This window comes from Callithrix jacchus, chromosome 10 (assembly GCF_049354715.1).
Source record: "Callithrix jacchus isolate 240 chromosome 10, calJac240_pri, whole genome shotgun sequence".
NCBI lineage: Eukaryota > Metazoa > Chordata > Mammalia > Primates > Cebidae > Callithrix > Callithrix jacchus.
This window is the reverse complement of record NC_133511.1, coordinates 39,434,072-39,448,528: the sequence shown is the minus strand read 5'-3', so window position 1 is coordinate 39,448,528 and position 14,457 is coordinate 39,434,072. Positions and strand designations below refer to the sequence as shown.

General features: G+C 38.4%; 1 protein-coding gene across 2 annotated transcripts in view; it reads left to right on the top strand.

Annotated features, from left to right (window-relative positions):
- The window catches only part of CNTN5 (contactin 5), a 1,452,729-nt gene that overhangs the window by 1,351,370 nt on the left and 86,902 nt on the right, over window positions 1-14,457 (top strand). For both annotated transcript variants that reach the window (XM_002754648.7, XM_078339900.1), the window contains one exon: window positions 6,712-6,861. In XM_002754648.7, coding sequence (XP_002754694.4) covers window positions 6,712-6,861 — 150 coding nt within the window. The remainder of the gene's footprint in view (window positions 1-6,711; window positions 6,862-14,457) is intronic.

Genomic DNA, 14,457 nt, shown 5'->3' with positions numbered 1-14,457 from the left:
CTATAGCAATCCAGTACATATCTTCTACCTGCTACATCATGCTTTGCTAGTTACACTTACATTCTAATTCTTGCCTATGGTTTTTATTCTCAGTTCACTTGATTTTACTTTCTGTTTATATATATATGTATATAAAAACAGACATATACGTGTGTGTAGAGGATTTAGGCATTTGAATTAAATGTTATTTTTGTGTGTTTTAGAAGTTCCTACTGTAAAGTTACAGTTTTATCTTTCTAATATTATTTGAATGCTGGAGATACTGTTAAACTTTATTTTTTCTTTTTCTTTTTTTGAGACGGAGTTTCGCTCTTGTTACCCAGGCTGGAGTGCAATGGTGCTATCTCGGCTCACCACAACCTCCGCCTCCTGGGTTCAGGCAATTCTACTGCCTCAGCCTCCCAAGTAGCTGGGATTACAGGCACATGCCACCATGCCCAGCTAATTTTTTGTATTTTTAGTAGAGACGGGGTTTCACCATGTTGACCAGGATGGTCTCGATCTCTCGACCTTGTGATCCACCCGCCTCGGCCTCTCAAAGTGCTGGGATTACAGGCTTGAGCCACTGCACCCAGCCTTTTTTTACTTTTTAAGTTCTCAGATACATGTGCAGAATGTGCAGTTTTGTTACATAGGTATACATAGTGATAGGTTTGCTGCACCTATGACTCATCATCTAGGTTTTAAGTCTCACATTCATTAGTTGTTTGTCTTAATGCTCTCGCCTCCCCCATCCCCTGACAGGCCCCAGTGTGTTTTGTTTCTCTCACTGTGTCCATGTTCAGCTCCCACTTTGAGTGAGAACATGTGGTGTTTAGCTTTCTGTTCTTGTGTTTGTTGAGGATGATGGCTTCCAGCTTCATTCATATCCCTGCAAAGGACATGATAGCATTCTTTTTTATGGCTGCATAAGATTCCATGGCATATATGATTTGAGAATCAGAATATTTTCTTCATCCAGCCTATCATTCATGGACCTTTAGGTTGGTTCCATGTCTTTGCTATTGTAAACAGTCCTGCAATAAACATACTTGTGCATGTATCTTTATAGTAAAATAATTTGTCTTCCTTTCTGTATATACCCAGTAATGGGATTGCTGCGTCAAATGGTATTTCTGGTTCTTAATCCTTGAGGAATCACCACACTGTCTTCCCCCAGGCTTGAACTAATTTATATTCCCACCAACAGTGTAAAAGCATTCCTATGTCTCTACAGCCTCACCAATATCTGTTGTTTTTTGACTTTTTAATCATTGCCATTCTGACTGGCATGAGCTGTCTCATTGTGGTTTTGATTTGCATTTCTCTAATAATCAGTGATGTTGAGCTTTTTTTTCATATGTTTGTTGGCTGCATGAATGTCTTCTTTTGAGAAGTGTCTGTTCATATCCTCCACCCACTTTTTGATGGAGTTGCTTTCTTGTAAATTCGTTTAGGTTTATTTGTAGATTCTGGATATTAGCCCTTTGTCAAATTGATAGATTTCAAAATTTTTCTCTTATTCTGTAGATTGCTTGTTCACCCTGATGATAGTTTCTTTTGCTGTGCAGCAGCTCTTTAATTTAATTAGAGCTCATCTGTCAATTTTGACTTTTGTTGCTATTGTTTTTGGTGTTTTAGTCATGAAGTCCTTGCCCATGCCTATGTCCTGAATGGTGCTGCCTAGGTTTTCTTCTAGGGTTTTTATGATTTTAAGACTTACATTTAAGTCTTGAATCTTAATGGAGATATTTTTGAGCATTCTGTTTTAATTCAATTCAGTAAGAAGAATACTTCTAAAAATGCTACAACTGTGCTGTATTTATGTAAAACATATTCTTCAGAAAAAGATTTCTATAAATAATGAATTGTATTTACCCTTCATGGTGCTACAGCTCTCCCTAGATGTGTCCTCTTCTAACTCATTTCTCCAAAATCCAGGATTAATTGCACCTATTGGCAGAGGCATGCTGTCCTCAAGGCAAACCTGATGAGGAACAGTCCTCATCACAAGGTTTGCATACTCCAAAAAGCTCTTTTAGATGCTTCCTGTAATACCACGCTCATTCTCACCACAATTTCACTCATGCCTATGATGAGGAAGGAAGTCTCTCTGGAGCCACACCAGCTCCATGGGCCTTTTGGTTTCATAGTCGCTTCCTCAATCTAAATTAATTTCAGTCAAAATAAACTCTGATTTTAAAATACCCATAAAAAATTAATCTGGAGTTTAAATTCATTGATATAGTTAATGCAATTGATACTCTCCTATTGGAAAAACATTTAAAATACATCAAAATGAACAGAAAAAATAGTGCGTTTCTCATTTTTGGCAAATAAAGTCAGAGGTTCCACATGAACCCTCTAGTTGAGCAAATCTTGGAATTAACTTAAGAATACTGCCTCCTGCAAATGAGACTAAAATGTAAATGAAAATAAGTGTTTATTTTGAAAAATAAGTATGCAAACAGCCATAACAAATAATTCCACTTGCTGTCCCCTTTTCCATTCAAGCAAATGGCTTTTTTGCTTTATGCTGACTTTCTTCTTTATGCTGCTTAGAAGCATTAGCTGACGTAATTTGTGATTACATCAACTCAGGAATATTAAATTGCCTAGAATCATAGAATTCATTGGTCTTTGTTTACTTAACTCAGACATGCTTCTTAAATATTCTTCTATCAGTGGGTATGTCTTCTGTCTGTGGCTATGTTTTCCACTGATTGATTGGTTAAAGTTTTCAACTGAACAGATTTATTTAGTCTTTTATTAAATTGTTGGCTGGGTGTGATGGCTCACACTTGTCATCTCAGTACTTCAGAAGATCCTGAGGTGGCAGAATCACTTAGGGCCAGGAGATTGACATAAGCCTGGACAACAGAATGAGATCTTGTTTCAAAATAAGTAGTCTTAGATGTGATTCTTTAGCTTGCAAAAGCATTTCAACAAGATGCTTTCCCTAAGTCAATAAAAGGTTTTCCACTGTCTTTAGTTGCTATCATGTTCTCTCTGACGCACAATGTTTTCTTTGAAACCAAGTTGTCCCTAAAGTTCCAGAAATAGTATATTTATAAAAAGATGCTGCAAGACTTTTAAAATACTTACTTCGGTATAAATCCTCCATTATCCTTAATCGCCACAATATTGCAGTTCAAATCAAAATCCTAATTGTATAAACAAGGAAGTTTTTACGTTCTTTCATATTGTATTTTATTTCATCAAAAATAATTATACCTTCAATTCATTGATGATTTTATGACAGAGGTCATAAAAATGGTCAGAATTTGACACTATTTGGAAGGCAAACTCCACGGGATTTGCTCACAAACTAGATGTAAACAGTATGAGAGAAAAAGAATTCGAGGATAACTGTAAGATTTTTGACCTAATTTAAGAATAGAGTTACCGATAAGTGACATGGAGAGGCCTGAGAAACCTTCATGTTTGGAACAGACTGGGTAGAAATGGGCTAAGGAGTTCAGTTTGAGACACATTAACTTTGATATATATCTATTAGATGTCCAAATGGGATTTCAGAGTAGCATTTGAGTATGTAAGTATGGTGCTTAAGTGAGAGATTTAGCATAAAGTTATAAATTAGAAAATTATTGGCATATACATATTTTAAAACATGAGACTTTATGTAAACTCCAAGAAAGTAAGTATAAAATAAAGAAGAAAATGTATGAAAATAATGCCCTGGAGCATTGTAACAGAAGTTGTGGAGAAGAGAACCAGCCGAAGGAGGCAGAATGAAAGCAAGCACTGAGGTCAAAGGAAAACCAAAATAATATCATGCCATGGAAAACAAAGGAAAAAAGCCTATCAAAGAAAAGGGCCTAATGAATGGTGTTCAATGCTGCCAATATGTTCAGTAAAATACAGACTGAGAACTGATCATTAGTTTCCCTATATGGAGGTCACTGGTAGCCTCGACAATAGCAGTTTTGATATAAACATAGGCATCAGCATCCAAGTCTAACAAGAATGAGTTCCAGAGAGAATAGGAGAAAAATTAATATAGACAACTCTTCCAAGAAACTTTTCTGGCAAGATAAGTGAAGATATCAACATAGTTTGAAGTCACAGATGCCAAAATTTTCTAATGGACTGGAATGGGACTTGGGAGAAAGAAAGGAGTCCAGGATGGACCGAAGATTTGGGCTACATCTGTAAGAAAGCAATTGTCATTCTCTGGATATGAATACTGCACAAATCTATTAAAATAATGTCTATTAATAACATGCCATTGAACATATGAGTATGAAATCTAGGGAAGAGGTTTGTTAAAATATTAGAGTTATCAGTATGGAGGATATTTAAAACCATGAGACTGGATAAATCAGCATGGAGTAAAAAAAGGAAAACAGTAGAACCAAGTTGCATCAGAAAGACGACAAGAAATCAGCAATGGAGACTGATAAGGCGTAGTCAGGTGGAAGAGAAACACAAGTTAAGTTCTGAAGGGTTTCAAAGGATGATCAACTGTGTCAAAGGATGATGACAGTTCAAGTAAGATAAGTAACAGAGATCTGGCCACAAGGTTTCAGGAACAGAGACCATTCACTGGTAATCTTGACAGAAGCCAGTATGATGGAAAACTGGAGGTAAGAGCCTGACTGGCATGGGTTCAAGACAGAACGGAAGAAAAATAACTGCAGATAGTAAGCAATAGCACAAACAGCTCGCAAAAGAATCAGAGAAACTAAGTGAAGACTGGAAGGAGGGGAAATGTTAAGAGACCTTAGTTTTTGTTTTTCAGAGGAAAACACCCGCATGCTTGTATGCCAATGGGAAACATCCATTAGAGATGTGGGAGAGAGAAAGAGCTGGTTCTTTTTCTCCATTATATCTTAAGAGGTTCACCTTTTAATAAGCATAAAATTTCTATTGGAGTAAAAAGTTAGTTTCTATTGGAGTAAAAAGTTGTAGGAATGCCCAGAGAGGAGATTAAGTATATAGGAGATTTTGCTAATGACAGATCATGAATTCCAACTGTCACAGTGATAGAACTTCAAGAATTAGGGAATGAAATGAGCTGGGCAGAAGAGGAAATGGGCAGAATTCTCTAGAGATTAGAATAAAAGGGATAAGCATAATACAGATGCCTGGAGTTACTTGAGATGACTTATGAAAACATAACTAAATTCAACAGTGATGTTAAGTCCTCATGCACCCAATGCAAGTACTGATGATACAGTATAGGTTCTGGACTGGAAAAGGCTGAGCATTATCTGAGAATCCCTTTTTCCCTTTTGTATGTTTGTCAAGCATAGCTTGGCATTTCACCAAGCTGTGGTCTAACAGTGGACTTTCCCTCACTCACCTCTTAGACTCCAAGTGTATTGCTCAGTTGCCAGTGCAGCAAGATGGGACAGATTTTTTTTTCCATGTCTTCATGTCATTGCTTTAAAAAAAAATCATCAGCTCTGCAATGCTGTGAGATTTGTCAGGCAGCCCACACTGCCTGTGCTCTGAGCATTCACCTTTCACAGAGCTGCCTTTTCGGTAACATTCTTTTGTTACCTTTCAGAAGAGATTTTCATGGAAAACTCAAGGTGACTTCATCCCACCTTGCTGTAGTAAAACAGAATTCAGTCCTCAAATTAAGATCACCAACTCCCACCCTTGCCTCTACTGCCATGCCTACAAAGAAATCCAAGACTGATATAAATCCAGAAGATCTTTCCATGTTGTAAGGGACATTCTCCACATTCTGCCTTTTAACTCCTGTAACAAATATTTAAAAACATTTCCTAGACAGCAGAGATGAGTAAACAAGAAAAGCGGTCCCAAATAGAGCATATAAGCCATGTGAAAATACTTCGCTAATGGTAATTATATTGACAAACAATTTTATGCTCTGACAAAAATGTAAATGTAGTTCAAAACTCACTCTAAGGAGAATTCAGTGTTTCTACTCAGATACCCCAAACTGGTTTTGTTGTTGTTGTTTTGGGTTTTTTGTTTTTGTTGTTGTTGTTTCTGAGACAAGTCTTACTCCGTAGCCCAGGCTGGAGTGTGGTGCTGCGATCTCGATCTTGGCTCACTGCAACTTCTGCCTCCCAGATTCAAGCAATTGTCCTGCCCCAGCCTCCCAAGTAGCTGGGATTACAGGTTCACGCTGCAACACCTGACTAATTTTTTGTATTTTAGTAGAAACAGGGTTTCTCTGTGTTACCCAGGCTGGTCTCAAACTCCTGAGCTCAGGCAATTTGCCCACCTTGGCCTCCCAAAGCGCTATGATTACAGGCATGAGCAACCACACCAAGCCACAAACTGTATTTCTAAATTAGAGAGACATGTTCTTAATTTACTGCTTGGAATTACCAAGTGACTAAACATGCTCGCCAGAACTGGGAAAGCAAACTGCTCAAGAAATTTCCTAGAAATTGAAAGAAAACTGTTTAAATTATAGTTCCAATTGGCCCTTTATCTAGGACTGAGGGGTTGATGAAATAATTATTAGTGTAGACAATGTCAAGTTTTGTGTAAAGATAAAACAAGAGTTCTAATTAACTCCAACAAGCTTTGACATATGCAAGTGCTTACTCCTGAAGATTGATTTTTATTTTACTAATGACACTGAAGGTGACACCATGACATGACCACATGTTGTGAGGAAATATGCATTAGCCTGCTGATTGTGCCTGTAGCATTGATATTCTTGATAGCCATTTGTAGCATGTTTCCAGTCTTCCTAATGACATGAAATTTTCTTCCTTTCTATAGTCCCAGAAATTATAACAGGGGACATGGAGTCAGCCATGGCTGTGGACCTAAATCCCTGGGTGGAATATGAATTTCGAGTGGTGGCTACCAACCTTATTGGAACAGGAGATCCAAGCACCCCATCTCGAATGATCCGCACGAATGAAGCAGGTAAAAATTTGGAAGAGTCAGATTGGATTTGGTGTACTTCTAATCATCTTGAAAGTGAGTTGAATTAGCCATGATTGCTCCATTGCTTGCCTGAGCATAATTTGTCCTGATTCACTTACCTAGACATCATAACATTATTTTTTTAATAAGTATTTCATTTAATTTGTTCTCAGAGCTTTTTCTCCTTGTTTCCACAAATACAGCCAACTAAATGCTTCTATTTTTGACTGTTCCTTGCAATGATCTTCATGTTACCACAAAACTGAAGCAGTTAATTCATTCTTCTAATAATGTACTCATTCAATAGTGCATACCCATAAGATTCAGAGTAAATTGGCTCACCTTCCTTTTCTCCAGTGACACTTTAATTACAGTGTACTTCCTTAGGGTATCCTTCACCATCAAACCCATATAAATTACAATTTGCAAAAAGTAAACATAGTCTTTTCTTGACCTACTGCCTTCTTGAAGTTTATTGTAAAATAAATACCCATCTGCTCCTTGACTTGAAAACACAGCATTCTTCTCATCTTTTAGAAAAAGCATCTTTGATAAAATGTTTCTAATAACTGAGAAATTAACAGCTCTCTTTGAATTTTAAGATGTCTTGCTTATCACCTGGAAGGAGAAGGAAATAAAGAAATAAGGAATACAAAATTTTCTGAGTAGATTTTTTTATGACTTTGGACAAAGTCTATCTTTTATGTCCCTCTGATATTGTATATTAAGAAAGTACCTGGTTACACATTTACTTAGGGGAACACACACGTTAATAGTGTTGATAAGAACAATATGAAAACAGAAAGAGAGAAAGAGGGAAAATCAGGGATAGGTACAGAAATGAAAAAATAACAAACACCAAACAAATTTACAAGAATAAAACAGCCCCATTAAAAAGTGGGCAAAGAATGTGAGTAGACACTTTTCCAAAGAAGACATACATGTGGCTAACAATATAAGAAGAAGCTGAACATCACTGATGATTAGAGAAATGCAAAGTGCAATAATATTAAAACCACAAATGAGATACCATACCATCTTACACCAGTCAGAATGGCTATTACTAAAAAGTCAAAAAATGACAGAAGCTGGCAAGGTTGCAGAGAAAAAGGAACACTTATACACTGTCAGTGGGAATATAAATTAGGTAAACCATTGTGGAAGACAGTGTGATAACTCCTCAAAGTCCTAAACAGAAATAGCATTCGACCCAATACACCCATTACTGGGCATATGCCCAAAGGCTTAACTGGGTGATGAAATAATCTGTACAACAAACTCACTTGTCCCAAGTTTACCTATGTAACAAACCTGCACATGTGCCCCAGAACTTAAAGGTTTAGCTAAAAAAAATTCCATATGGTCAATTTATCACAATAAATGTAAATAACAATACAAAATATGTTTAGTTTCTACCATATAAAAGTTACACAACCAAGAAAATAAAAGGTAAAATGGCTTAAATTTGTTTGAAAAGAGCCACAGAAAATCCAACTATTCCACTTTTGTGATTTGCCTATTATAAGTTGTTTTTTTCTGCTACCTATTCAACAGCATGAATTTTAAATTGTACATTAATTGCCTGGTTGGATTTTCATGCATCCATAAAATCAACCATGCTTTCATTGTGTACAGGTGTTCATTAATTAAGAGTATAACAGGTTAGTTGTTCTTCATTTTATGTACTCACTGTGCAGATACTGAAATGACTGCCAACAGAAGTACTTATGCTCACATATTTTCTAAAAAGCATCGCCTTACTTTGCATATTGTTAATTGTGTTTAAACAAAGGCAAAGATTACTGCCTAATTCAGAGGCTCTCTATAAATATTCATTTCCAAAATAAATAATCCATTTGAGATGAATAATCCATTTAAACTTTTTATGGTATATATCTCCTTGTGCTATTAAAAAGCATTTTAGCAAAATCACTTTTACATTTCAAGCTGAAATGTATTCAGATTATGCATTTTAAAAGACTATTTCTGCAGCTACCTCAATCATGTATTTCCTGTCTCTCTATTTTATTGTGAGTTCTATATACATGACATACTTTAGTCCATTAAAATCTTAAGGAAAAGAAGTAGCATGGAAAATGCATGAAGTACTCACCTTTGAAAGTGAGTTAAGGAAGGACTGTATTGTGTACTTTATGTTTCTTGTACTGTGGTACTGCACAGAGCAAGAGCTACTAATGGTGTTGAACCAAGTGTTGAGTTCTCTGCCGGTTTTGTCAGGCAGCACAGATTTTAAAAGGCACAAGTATTTTGAGACAGCCTCTCAAATGATGCACTCTGCCTCTATTAAGTACATATCCAGTATTTTAAAAGATAATGCTGTTCTAAAGGGCCAACCAAACTTTGAAAATAGAGCTGCTTGGGAGAGAAAAGGTCTCACATTAAGGATGTTGAATAGAAAGTGGTGCCTCTTTAAGTTTCACTTACTTAATAGAATATTCTAAATACCAAAGCAGTATAGTCAACCATTTCTCCCATAGAACTGCTCCTTTTCTGCATACCAAAAAACAGAATTTTTCTTTAAAATTTTTCTGAAGAGTATATTCTGAATTTTCCAGTCATCAAGAAACACTCAGTCAGGCATGGTGGCTCATGCCTGTAATCTCAGCACTTTGGGAGCCCAAGAGTAGGGATCATCTGAGTCCACAGGAATTCAAGATTAGCCCAGCCAACATGGAAAAACTTCACCTCTACTAGCCAGGCATGGTGGAACATAACTGTAAGTTTAGCTACTCAGCTAACTGAGACATGAGAACCTGGAAGGCAGAGGTTGCAATGAGCAGAGATTGCACCACTACACTTCAGCCTGGGCAACAGAGTGACATTCTCTCAAAGAAGGAAAGAAGGGAAAAGGGGGAAGATGGCGCTATAGGAGCAACTCAGGATTGCAGCTATCAGTGAAAGTGCAGAGGGTGAGTAGACACCACATTTCCAGATGGATCTTTATTGCCCACAGACCAGGAAATTCCCAGGTATAGGAGCCCCAAGGGATGCCAGCACAGCTGTTTTGGCTGGCACAGCCGTTTCGGCCGGTGCCGCAGTGCAGTGGCACTCCATACATAATACACTGGTCTGGATGCCCTGTTAAACTGGCAATTTGAGATTTGGGAAGGCAGATTAGCACATTCATCTGATTAAACGGGAGGTAAACAGAAAGCCAGGCCAGGAGATTCCCGGGCTGCAACGTTTAAGCCAGCGCAGTGGGTAGCGGCATGGGAAATCACACAGATCCCGGTGCCCTTTCAGCAGGCGACTGAAACACCTGGGAGAGAGTCAATCGTTCAATTTAAGAAAAACAAAAGGGCTCTGAGGCAGGGAGCCAGGTGATCAGGCTCGGTGGGTCCCACTCTAACAAAACAAACAAAACAGCAGTTGGAAATGCTCGGGGTTGAGAGTTTCACGGCAAGCACAACTGAACCCAGGACAGGGCAGCTTGGTGGGGAAGGGGACTCTGTCAACACCGAGGCATTCTGCCCCTATGGAGGTACTCTCCCATTGCTGGCACAGCCTGCCATTGCCAAGGCAACCCGCCATAACAGAGAGAATCCGCCAATACAGAGGTGGGCCACCATTGCCATGGCAGTTCTAACCACACCCATATAAACAGGACTGCAGGGAATTACACTTGGCAGCAAGGCAGAGCTCATGACAACAGGTCAGAGCCCACGAGAGCAGGGCAGAGCCTCAGCAGGCAGGTAGTGACTAGACTGCCTCCTTGCTGGGCAGAACAGTGCAACGGATACTCATAAATAAAGCCCTAACTCCCCGAGACAGAGCACCTGAGGAAGAAAAGGGGCTTTATGTGTTCTGCTGCAGCAGACTTAAACGTACCTGCCTAGCAGCACTGAATGAACAACGTAGCTCACAGCTCAGCACTTGAGCTCCTATAAAGTACAGACTGTCTCCTCAAGCAGCTCCCTGACTTCCATATATCCAAAGAGTCACCTCACAAAGGACTGATCAGACTGACATTTGGCGGGCATCATTCTGGGACAAAGACAGCAGAAGAATAAACTGGTAGCATGCCTCACTGTTCCGCAGCTGCTACAGGTGTACCCCAGGCAAGCAGGGCCTACAGTGGACCTCAGCAGTCCTACAGCAGAGGGGCTAGACAGTTAGAAGGAAAATTAAGAAACAGAAATACTTTATCATCAACAATCTGGACGTCCACTCAGAGACCCAGTTGAAAAGTCAGCAACTACTCAGACGACAGGTGGCTAAATCCACAAAGATGGGAAGAAAGCAGTGCAAAAAGGAGGAAAACACTTGAAACCAGAACACCTCACCTCCTACAAGGGACCACAATCCCTCACCAGCAAGGGAACAAAGCTGGACGGAGATTGAGTGTGAGGAAATGACAGAATCAGACTTCAGAAGGTGGGTAATGAGAAACTTCCATGAGCTAAAAGAACATGTCTTAACTCAATGCAAAGAAACTAAGAGCCTTGAAAAATGATTTGAGGAAATGATAACAAGAATGGATAACTTCAAGAGGAATATGAGTGAATTGATGGAGCTAAAATACACAACATGAGAACTTCATGAAGCATGCACAAGTCTCAGCAGCCTAATTGACCAAGCAGAAGAAAGGATATCAGAAGTCGAAGATCAACTCAATGAAATAAAACAAAAAGCCAAGATTAGAGAAAAAAGCACAAAAAGGAATGAACAAAGTCTCCAAGAAATGTGGGACTATGTGAACAGACCTAATCAACAGAAATCATAACAAACAGTCTCTCAGACCATAGTGCAATCAAGTTAGAACTCAGAATTCAGAAACTAACTCAGAACCGCACAGCTTCATGGAAACTGAACAACTGGCTCTTGAATGCTGACTGGATAAACAATGAAATGAAGGTAGAAATAAAGAAGTTCTTAGAAACCAATGAGAACGAAGACACAACATACCAGAATCTCTTGGACATATTTAAAGCAGTCTCTAGAGGAAAATATATAGCAATAAGTGCCCACATGAGAAGAGTGGAGAGATCCAAAATTGACACCCTATCGTCAAAATTGAAAGAGCTAGAAGAGCAAGATCAAAAAAACTCAAAACCTAGCAGAAGACAAGAAATAACTAAGATCAGAGCACAACTGAAAGAGATAGAGACACAAAAAACCCTTCAAATAATCAATAAATCCAAGAGCTAGTTTTTTTGAAAAGATCAACAGAATAGACCACTAGCCAGATTGATAAAAAAGAAAAGAGAGAATAACCAAAGAGACACAATAAAAAATGATAAAGGGGAAATCACCACAGATTCCACAGAAATTCAAACCATCATCAGAGAATATTACAAACAACTCTATGCACATAAACTAGTAAACCTGGAAGAAATGGATAAATTCCTGGACACTTGTGTCCTCCCAAGCCTAAACCAGGAGGAAGCTGAAACTATGAATAGACCAATAACAAGGTCTGAAATGGAGGCAGCAATTAAGAGCCTACCACACAAAAAAGGCCTGGTCCAGATGGGTTCACAGCCAAATTCTATCAGACACACAAAGAGGAGCTGGTACCATTCCTTCTGAAACTATTCCAAATAATCCAAAAAGAGGGAATCCTTCCCAAATCATTTTATGAGACCAATATCAGCCTGATACCAAAACCCGGAAGAGACTCAACACGAAAAGAAAACTTCAGGCCAATATCCATGATGAACATAGACGCAAAAATCTTCAATAAAATACTGGAAAGCCAATTGCAACAGCACATCAAAAAGCTTATCCACCATGATCAAGTAGGATTCATGCCGGGGATGCAAGGCTGGTTCAACATACACAAGTCTATAAATGTAATTCACCACATAAACAAAACCAAAAACAGAAACCACATGATTATCTCAATTGATGCAGAGAAGGCCTTAGACAAAATTCAACAGCCCTTTATGCTAAAAACCCTCAATAAATTTGGTATTGATGGAACGTATATCAAAATAATAAAAGCTATTTACAACAAACCAACAGCCAATAACATACTGAATGGGCAAAAACTGGAAGCATTCCCTTTGATATCTGGCACTAGACAAGGATGCCCTCTTTCACCACTTCTATTCAATATAGTACTGGAAGTCCTAGCCAGAGCAATCAGGCAAGAAAAAGAAATAAAGGGTATTCAAATAGGAAAGGAGGAAGCTAAATTGTCTCTATTTGCAGACAACATGATTGTATATCTAGAAGACCCCATCGTCTCAGACCAAAAACTCCTGAAACTGATAAGCAACTTCAGTAAAGTCTCAGGATATAAAATCAATATGCGAAAATCACAAGCATTCCTATACACTAATAACAGACTTAAAGAGAGCCAGATCAAGAACGAACTGCCATTCACAATTGCTACAAAGAGAATAAAATACCTAGGAATACAACTAACAAGAAACATAAAGGACTCCTTCAAGGAGAACTACAAACCACTGCTCAACGAAATAAGAGAGGACACAAACAGATGGAGAAACATTCCATGTTCATGGTTAGAAAGAATCAATATCGTGAAAATGGCTATACTGCCCAAAGTTATTTACAGACTCAACACTATCCCCATCAAGCTACCAATGACCTTCTTCACAGAACTGGAAAAAACCACCTTAAACTTTATATGAAACCAAAAGAGAGCCCGCATAGCCAAGTCAATTCTAAGCAAAAAGAACACAACAGAAAGCATCACACTACTGGACTTCAAACTATACTACAAGGCTACAGTAATCAAAACAGCATGGTACTGGTATCAAAACAGAGATATAGACCAAAGGAACAGAACAGAGGCATCAGAGGCAACACAACATACCTACTACCATACAATCTTTGATAAACCTGACAAAAACAAGCAATGGGGGAACGATTCCCTGTTTAATAAATGGTGTTGGGAAAACTGGCTAGCCATGTGCAGAAAGCAGAAATTGGACCCCTTCCTGACACCTTACACTAAAATTAACTCCAGATGGATTGAAGACTTAAACATAAGACTTGGCACCATAAAAACCCTAGAAGAAAATCTAGGCAAAACTATTCAGGACATAGGAGTAGGCAAGGACTTCATGAACAAAACACCAAAAGCATTGGCAACAAAAGCCAAAATAGACAAATGGGACCTAATGAAACTCCACAGCTTCTGCACGGCAAAAGAAACAGTCACTAGAGTGAATCGGCAACCAACAGAATCGGAAAAAAGTTTTGCAGTTTACCCATCTGACAAAGGGCTGATATCCAGAATTTACAAAGAACTAAAATACACTTACAAGATCAAAACAAACAAGCCCATTCAAAAGTGGGCAAAGGATATGAACAGACACTTCACAAAAGAAGACATACATGAGGCCAACAAACATATGTAAAAATGCTCATCATCACTGGTCATTAGAGAAATGCAAATTAAAACTACATTGAGATACCATCTCATGCCAGTTAGAATAGCGATCATTAAAAAATCTGGAGACAACAGATGCTGTAGAGGATGTGGAGAAATAGGAACACTTTAACACTGTTGGTGGGAGTGTAAATTAGTTCAACCATTGTGGAAGACAGTGTGGAGATTCCTCAGGGACCTAGAAATAGCAATTCCATTTGTCCCAGCAATCCCAT